The following is a 9,078-nucleotide window of genomic DNA, read 5'->3' on the forward strand; positions in this document are numbered from 1 at the left end:
AGAACTAAGCATAATCCATCAGGAAATACATTACTAATACCAAAATAATGGCCTTACCTAAGATAATTCAACTGAAATGCTACGAAGCAATAACACATATCCCCTATTGTTGTTGGAGTCTTGTCACAAAAATCATTCTCAAAAAGGATTATTGTCAGTTGAAACATGAAAATGCAAAGGGCCTCTTCTAATAATTAGTTGTAACATTCCCAAGCATCTGAACATCATGCATCTTGCCACGATATAATTTTGCATATTTGCAAGCCATCAATGCTGATTTAGTCGTTGTACAAGTTGGCAAACTCGATAAATACTTGTATAACTAACAATGACAACAAACAGAATAGCAATTATTATGTGTTAGTGAAGATAAATACCTGTGGAAAACATGCATGTCATAAATCACTGGTACCATATATAATACCAGCTAATCACAGCACATCATCCACATCATATGATACAATGTTCTTAGTGTAATTGACTGTATATTGGTTTGGAGGATTTGCAGCGTACACAACTATTTTGGTTGATTTTTTTGCTCGAGACAAAGCAACATACAACTGACCATGGGAGAAACATGATCATGGAAGATAAACAGTAACCTGATTTAGAGTTTGCCCTTGAGACTTATTTATGGTCATTGTAAAACTCAATTTAAGAGGAAATTGGTTTCTTTCAAACTGGAATGGATACTTTTAAGAAGCAGAAGGTCTCAATCTAACTTTGTGTATGAACACATGTGTCCCGGCATACTGCTCAACAACAATTACACATTCAATAACATTTGGGAATAATTTTTTACAAATAAGTCTTGTCCCATTACATAGGCCAGTAGAAGGAAGTATATTCCATAGTAAGATCACAGGGCAATTTTTCTTCAACACAACTTCATGAGGGCTCATTCCTCCAGGCACAGTTTATTTATGAATTCTGTTGGGTACACATTGCACATTTCATCAAGGATGTTGTCAAAAATTTTATAAATGACAGGAGATCCTGGGAATTTTTCAATCATGATTGTGTTTATAAGATCTACATCATCATTCATTGGTGTAAGCTAAGTATATCCCTTTCAGAAAAAATATCACTTGGAAAGGTACCTTCTTTAAATTCAGGAAATGTGGCTGCCATAATTTATTCCACAAGGTCTTTATCCATCATCAGAGGTCGAACAATTTCCACAGGCAATGGAACATATCCATTTTCTGCTTGTTGCAATTCACCATTTCCTAAGGCCAACAAAAATGCAGAATATATGAGATCGACTCGAGCTCTTATATTTTCAGTGAGCTTATTTTGTGAACTTAGGCCGCAGATACGAAGTGATGGCACTGGCCTGAACTGCTTCTCGCTGTGTTTTATGTGCAACGATTGGCAATACCTGTCGAAAATCACCTTCAAACACTACAAGCTTACCACCGAACAACACATCATTCTCACATAAATATTGTAGCAACAAATCTAAAGATTCCATATTCTCTTTACGTGCCATAGAAGCTTCATCCCATATTATCAATGTTGTCTCTTTCAGAAGGGAAGCAAGGCTACCTTGTTTAGGAATAGCACATACCAACGATGCAAAATCAAGTGGTATCTTAAATCTTGAATGTGCTGTACGTCCGGAAGGAATGTTTACAGCAGCTATTCCAGAAGTAGCTGTTGGCAACACTATCTTATGCATGAGCCTTATTTCAGCATACAAGGAATTATAGAGGAAAGTTTAGCCTATACCTCCTGGAACATCAATAAAAAATGCTCCTGGTTGATTATCCTGTACATGTTACATACATTATGCTTGTAAATGCTGCCCTTTGAGTTGGATTTAAGTGGTCTATGCAGTCAATACACTCTTGTGGGATAGGTGCATCTAGAGCATCAAATATGTCCTTTATTTGTTGTAGCTCTGAATTCGACTGCTCATTTACCTCTTCAATTCCAAAATCACTTAGTGATTTACCCATCGCCTCTAAATGTCTTTCAATGTCCCTAACAGTTAAACTTCGAGCTTTCATGGGTTATTTTGTTTTGGGAACTTATGGTTATAATCCTCTGATAAGAAAGAATATTACTTGATCCATAGAGCTACAGGATCAGTTGGCTGACAGAAAACTAATATGGTTGCAAATAGGCGCCGCAATGCAGCTGGCATCTTCACCTTACAAGCTTCATGTAGACATAATGTAGCTAGGTCTTCACTCTCAAGAAGGCCCAATTTTAGAGTAGCTTCTTGAAAAGTAGAGCACAGAGACCCTTTGACAGTACGCAAATGTTCAAATGATGTAGGACTCCGTACGTGCAAGAGCAACAAACGCAAGTAAAATTGCTCACCTTCTCCTGGAAACACAAATGCCAAACGACCAACCTGAAATCTATCAGTAGATCTTTCACTCCACTATTTCTTCGATGCGTCCCATTTATAGTATTCACAAAATTCACCATATTAATACCCTAGACCACCAGGTACTACAACATTCATAGTAAAGAACTCAGTGAGCTGAGTTCGTGAACGCTTTGAGTTTCCCACAACAGCATTTAGTTGTTCAGCTGGATGAAGATGCACTGTTTGTTGTTTTGGAAAATTCACTTCCAATAAGAGCACTGAAGGCTGCATCTCAAACAAATCAAAAGTAAACAATCTCCATGCAGCTTCACAAGGGGAAACCTATCTGCCAGACTGAAACTATTGTATCTCCTCAATTATTTCACTATTTGCTGGCACCACATTATACAAAATTTTAGCATGACCCTTGTACACATACTTATACAAATATTTAATAGCTTTGATAGTGGAACACACTTCCACATTTAGATGGAAGTCGTACATTACAGAAAGATAAGGATTATACGAAATCACCCACTTATTGTCAAGTTCAGCACCTCTGATTTTGACCATATCTCCAGTGTCTCTTCTACGATATGTAGGATAGCCATCGTCATTTGTTGTTGTGTGTGACCTAAATTGTTTTGGAATAGAATATTTGCAAGCTTCTCTTTGTCCTTTTCTACGCGTACAAGAGCACTTCAGATTCAAATGGCCACATGGGCCATGCATCATATGCTTAAGCACAGAAGTGGATCATTGGATGATGGGATTTCTGCACGCACAAACTTGTCATAATATTTTGGACATTTAAGCTTAGATCCAGTTTGCAAAATAATCAGGAAGTGAGCATGCGGAAGACCTCTTTTTTGAAATTCAATTACATAAATCATTGATGCAACCTCACCAAAGACTTTATTGTCCGTAATTTCTCTTTTCCAGGCCAAAAATTTTGCTCGGAACACTCTAGCTACCAAATTAGGTCGATGTTGTGCTACCTCACCGGGAGCCAACTCAGCCTTAATCTCAGGCCAATTAGCATTGCATGTGATTGTTACAAATAAATCTGGCTTCCCATATCTTTGAACCAGAGCCATAGCATTTAAAGAGCATTTTTTCATATCTCAGGGTCTACAAATAAAGGTCGGAGGCAAAATGACCCTTTAGCCGATGTTAAATGCTAATGTCTCTCCGCTTTGCAAAGAGTCCAAAATACCTTGGTAAAGGTTAGACCTTATACTTGCCTGATTGTTCCGAAAATAGTCCAGTCGAGTATTTTCTATTTTCACATACAGGTTGACAATATATTGCTGGAGGAGTCTACCAGCTCTTAATAACATGTTACCTATGCGCATCTGCAACAGGAACGCCTAATACTCTCTTGGCGAAATATACCGGTCTGCTCTAGTTTTTTTGCCAGCTGCCTTTGCATTGATAGGGATTCAAATCTATAACACTCATGGAAGCAGTATGTGACAATATATATATATGACAACTTATAAAACAGGCATACTGGGTTTACACTTACTTGACGCTTTTGCATCCAACAGATCTTCAGTTGTGTGAACAGCACGCGATAGCATAGGGTCTACTTGTACTGTTGCTTGCTGTTGACCACCCCTGGACTTTTTTTTCAACCCTTGGCTCTAACCGCTCTCCCCTCGAGGAAACAATAAAGGGTACTGCAAAGGATCATAGCACCCATAATGATGGTAAATACGGTGAGGTTCCCTAGATCTGTCAGAAACCAAAATATGGGGACTACAACTCTGGCTCGATGAAGCATTTTCAGGCCGAATGCCAGGAACTTCATCAACACTTGGAGCATTGTACACACGCTGATCAACCACTGCACTTTGATTAAGCACAATTCGAGTTTCTTCCGTTACTTGAATCTCTTGCAATGACCAGAAAAAACAGGCATATGGGTTTGTTTCAGTGATTCGCATTAAAATATCAATAATATCCTGCTGAACCTCTGGAAAGGATCTAACCCTATTTTTTCATGTTGCCCATCATAAAAGTAAAGTTGCAAATACTTTAGGTGACCATCAGCTGGAAGAAGATCTGGAACATGATGATATAACTGACTATGTAACTTAAACACATATATTCCCTTGTTTGTGCTAGCTCCATGTTTTCCACCCAGTGAGCTAAATGCAAACAGATTATTATATAAGCGAGCATATTGCCGGAAATGGAGAGCATCTTCTTCTTGCGATGTAAACAACTTGGCAAGTTCTTCCGGAAATTCATTCATGGCGATTTCGATATCCCCATCACCACAACAAAAAAATTTTGTTTCAGATGCAAATAATTTTGCAAAACAATGATGGCAGTAATAAGGGGCCCGTAACTGCAATGATTCTCTAGGCAATGGCAAACCGATTGTAGTAGCAGGGACAATTACATCTACAATTGAAAATATGGTAAACACTTAATTCCTAAGCAGTCATGTGAACCAAGCTATATTAGACACAAGGTAGATGCTTAGATATTACCATTATTTATGCGCCTTTTCTTAGGTACTCGGAGTCGACAATTTCCTTAATTACTACAAGGAACAACAGACATCAGTTCAATGTATATCATTTAAAGTGTAACCAATAAAATAGTATTGTACCTGACTGTGAATGGTAGTGACTAGGGGTGTCCATTCGGTTTTTGGATTGGATTTAGCCCATATCCAATCAGATCCGAAATAAATTTCGGTTTTTAATTTTCAAATCCAATCCGATTCGAATTACTTACCAAATCCAATCCGATCCAATCTGAATTATAATTCGGTTATTTGGATCCAATCCGAAAATCCGAATAAAAATACATTGCTAATTTTTTTGGGTCTAATGCGATTATAAAAATAAAATTGCAATAATACAATTCAATTCATGAAAGTATAGTAGTACATGATTTATACAAGTATTGAAAACATAGGTTTACATTATTAATATTGTTACAATTATAAACATAGTTTAACATGATTAATATTAACAATATTTTTTTGTAAAATAACGCTTTCATAATTCGGTTATTTCGGTTTTTTGGATCCGAACAAGGTTAATCCGATCCGATCCGAAAATCCGAATTTTCAAAAAAATTCAATCCGATCCGATCCGATTTAAAGTTTGGATCCGATCCGAATTGATAATTCGGTTTGGATTGGATTGGATTTCGGTTTTTATCCGAATAATGGACACCCCTAGTAGTGACTCTCCAGCAAGCAAGCTACTTCTTTTTGTGTTCCGGGTTCTAGAATTACGGTTCATCTAAGCTCACAAAATCAAACCCAAAAAAAACAAAAAATCAGCTCTCACCACTCAATAACTGACAAAACAACTTAAAGGCTAACACTTACAACAACCGTATATCAGCAAACATACCCATTCCAAAAACATAAAGCTATCCAACCCCAACAAAAACTACAAATCCATTCATTTTTAATTCTACAATACACATTATAATTAATCTATAACAGTCAGCCTAAGCTTAATAGAAATCATTACAAATAGGCAATCCTGAATGCCTACAAGGACGAAAAACTAAATAGAAAACTACAAGGGGGAGGGTTATTAGAAACAATAATACAATCAGTTGTATAGCACCCCAAAACTATATAAAAAGATGTATTTAGTGACAGTTGAAACGACAGTATAGCACTGTTAGTGCACTAAACAACGATATAAAATAAACAACAACCACCTACACATAGACGAGAGACATATAAGCGAATGAAGCAAAACTCTTAAAGTAACAAATTGCTTCATATATTAGGAAAAATTAACGACGCCATGCTGGAAACTGGTAATTGAGTAAACAAAGTAAACTTCATTTTATATTAAAACATTACAATTATATTCTCAACTACTACATAGGTGCAAACGTCTTATAGAAAAAAAAAGCAGACCAACAGCTGTCTGATGTACCACAATATGGCACTTAGCAAAACATGAAAAAGTTATCCTAGAAACACCTACAATTGTGTTGGACTTAATGATTTTGATGATGACACAACCTCACTTACTTACAAACTAATAAAAGCTTGATTGTTTGAGTGTGTGATCAGTTGCAATGACTAGGAGAACTAAGTGTCTTGCGAAGATACCATGAGGAACATGAAAGCCAGAAATAAAGTTATCCAGAAAGAAGAGTTCCTTTGCAGGAACTGGTGCTTTAGAAATGAAGTCTTGAGAAGAGAAGGTTCCCCTCAGGGAATAGAAGCTTCAAAGCAGAAGCTTCACCAGAGAAGAGAAGTTCCCCTTGAGGAATAGAAGCCTTGGAGTAGAAGCTTCATCAGAGTACATAAGGACTAAATATATTTTTATATTTTAGGATTTATGTAAGTATAAGAATTAACTTACATTCGAAATAAATGTGTGGAATCGATCTTAGAAGATAAAATAGTGCAAGCATGTTTTTAGGAAAGTAGTTGGTTTTAATGTTTATCTTTTCTTAACTAAAAAGGATTTTATTTTTATTCTGATTTTCGAAATATCTTTTCATTATATAAAATTTGAGTTTAAGTTTTCCTAAACTTGCGGCCTACTCCCCATGATCTTCTTCATATCATGGTCAAGCACGTTAAGGAGTTTATGTCCCTTGAATTTAGGAACATGATCTTCTTAGTGGGTTGAAGTTGTGGCGTAATAGAATTGCTGCACAAAGAGGTTTTTCCAGAGTGTTTGTTGCTCTATAAATAGTCTTTGATTTGAGTTGGAAAAACTCACCCTTGCTCAAATAAGTTTTAGCTTTTGCTTTCTTTAATCGAGTTAAGAGTCCAATTCCACATTAGTGAAATAGGGTGTTCTTATGTTCTTATACTAGAGTTATTTCTTTCGAGTTGTATTTTGGGGAATGGGGAAGTTTGAGTAAACTTTTGTTTGTGAGAAAGAGAAGTGAGAAAGAGAAGAGAAAGAGAAGAGAGATAGAGAAGAGAAAGAGAAGAGAAGAGTGACAAGTTAGGTGACTTGTTCCTCGGGGCTTTGAGTTCGTTGAGGAACTTGAATTAGAGTCTTTAGTTTGTAATAAGTCCATTTTCCCTGTACTAATGAGGATTATTTTCCTTAAATCCCAAGTAGTCGTGGTTTTTCTCCTTGATTAGGGCTAAGGAGTTTTCCACGTAAAAAATCTCTCTTGCACTTTTAATTCCTTTAGCTTTCTTTCTGTTCCTCTAGCTTACTTAGTTTTAGTTCCGGAAAAAGTATGACTATTCTGTCATACTACAATTCAACCCCTCCTTCTTGTAGTATTAATTGAAACAAGAATTGGTATCAGAGCCTAACTTCTCGAAAATTCAGGAAACCCTGAAGAAGAAAGGTCTTGGAAAAGATGAATACGCATGAAAAGCTTGAGGAAGGATACTCAACTCAGAAGCCTCCTATGTTCAATGGTAAGTTCTATACTTACTGGAAGAACCGAATAGAGAGCTTTATCAAGGCAAAGAATTACCAAGTCTGGAGGGTCATCGAAGTTGGTGATTTTGAATATACCAAAACACACGCTCAAAATGAGGTAATCCCTATGCCCATGTTTGAATTTGAGAAAGAGGATTTTGATAAAATGAAAATCAATTATGTTGCTGTGAAATTACTCCACTGTGGACTTGGACCTCACGAACACGGTCGTGTTATGGGGTGCAAGAACGCTAAGGAAATCTGGGATTTGCTGTAGATTACTCATGAAGGAACTAATGAGGTAAAACGCTCAAAAATCGATCTGCTTATGTCTATGTATGAAAGATTTGAGATGCAACCAAAGGAAACTATCCAAGAGATGCTAACCCGTTTAACTAACATCATAAATGAGCTGGTTTCCCTTGGTAGACAGATTCCTACAGATGAGCAGGTTAGGAAGGTTCTTAGAAGTCTTCCACAAGATGAGAGATGGAGAGCTAAAGTGACAGCCCTTCAGGAAACTAAGGACTTCACCAAGTTCAATATTCGAACAACTAGCAGGTTCACTCATGACTCATGAGCTGCACCTTGGAGTCAACAATGAATCCATGAGGAACAAGGGGTTGGCTCTTAAAGCTAAAGAGGAGGAAGACTCAGAAGTGGACGAGGATGAGGCTTCCCTAATTGTGCGAAGATTCAAAAAGATGTTCAAGAAAGGTCGCACCTCAAGGAACTTCGAGAACAAGACCTCAAATTAAAAACCTGACTACAGCTGCCACAAGTGTGGATCCCCAGATCACTTTATCAAAGACTATCCCCTTTGGGAAAATGATAAAGGAAAAGGAAAGCCTAAGGAGCAAGGAAAAGAAAAATTCAGTAAAGCAAACTACAACAAGTCAGACATAAAGAAAGCTATGATAGCAGCCTGGGGAGATTCAGACAGTGAAGAAGAAGAGGATGATCAACCAGATGAGGATACGGCTAATCTTTGTCTGATGACTAAATCAGATGATGAAAAAGCCTACCTTGAGGAACTCCAGAAAGAGGTATTTCTTAATCTTAAACAGCTTAAAACTCTCTCTAAAGATGTCCTAATAGATATATGTCTAGAAGAAGAAGAAGAATTCTTTAGAGATACTTGTGTGAAACTGAATAAGTGTTAAAAAGCTCTTAAGGTTTGCAAAGAACTGTAAGAAGGGTGTTCCCATCGTAGGTGTTTTTTCTCCTTAAATTCCCATGGCCCTTTAAAAGCCTAGGACTTTGCACTTGTTAAGGTGTATTAGGATTTGAATTCCTGGCTGTTTGGGGGACCTTGAATTAGAAATGATCCTATCATCACACTTTTTTGTAAGAAACAAGTAGGAGTCG

At 37.0% G+C, this 9,078-nt stretch overlaps 1 protein-coding gene across 1 annotated transcript; it reads right to left on the reverse strand.

The window, feature by feature from the left end:
- Positions 1–2,065: 2,065 nt before the first annotated feature.
- On the reverse strand, positions 2,066–3,417 carry LOC145583925 (uncharacterized). The gene is made up of 4 exons (XM_081640874.1): positions 3,110–3,417; positions 2,720–3,002; positions 2,455–2,605; positions 2,066–2,334 (listed from the first exon to the last, which is right to left on the reverse strand). Exons 1-4 carry the CDS (start codon positions 3,415–3,417, stop codon positions 2,066–2,068), a joined length of 1,011 nt encoding a protein of 336 aa, XP_081497000.1.
- Positions 3,418–9,078: the final 5,661 nt, after the last annotated feature.

Source organism: Chenopodium album, chromosome 16, assembly GCF_948465745.1.
Source record: "Chenopodium album chromosome 16, dcCheAlbu1.1, whole genome shotgun sequence".
In the NCBI taxonomy this organism is placed as follows: Eukaryota; Viridiplantae; Streptophyta; class Magnoliopsida; order Caryophyllales; family Amaranthaceae; genus Chenopodium; species Chenopodium album.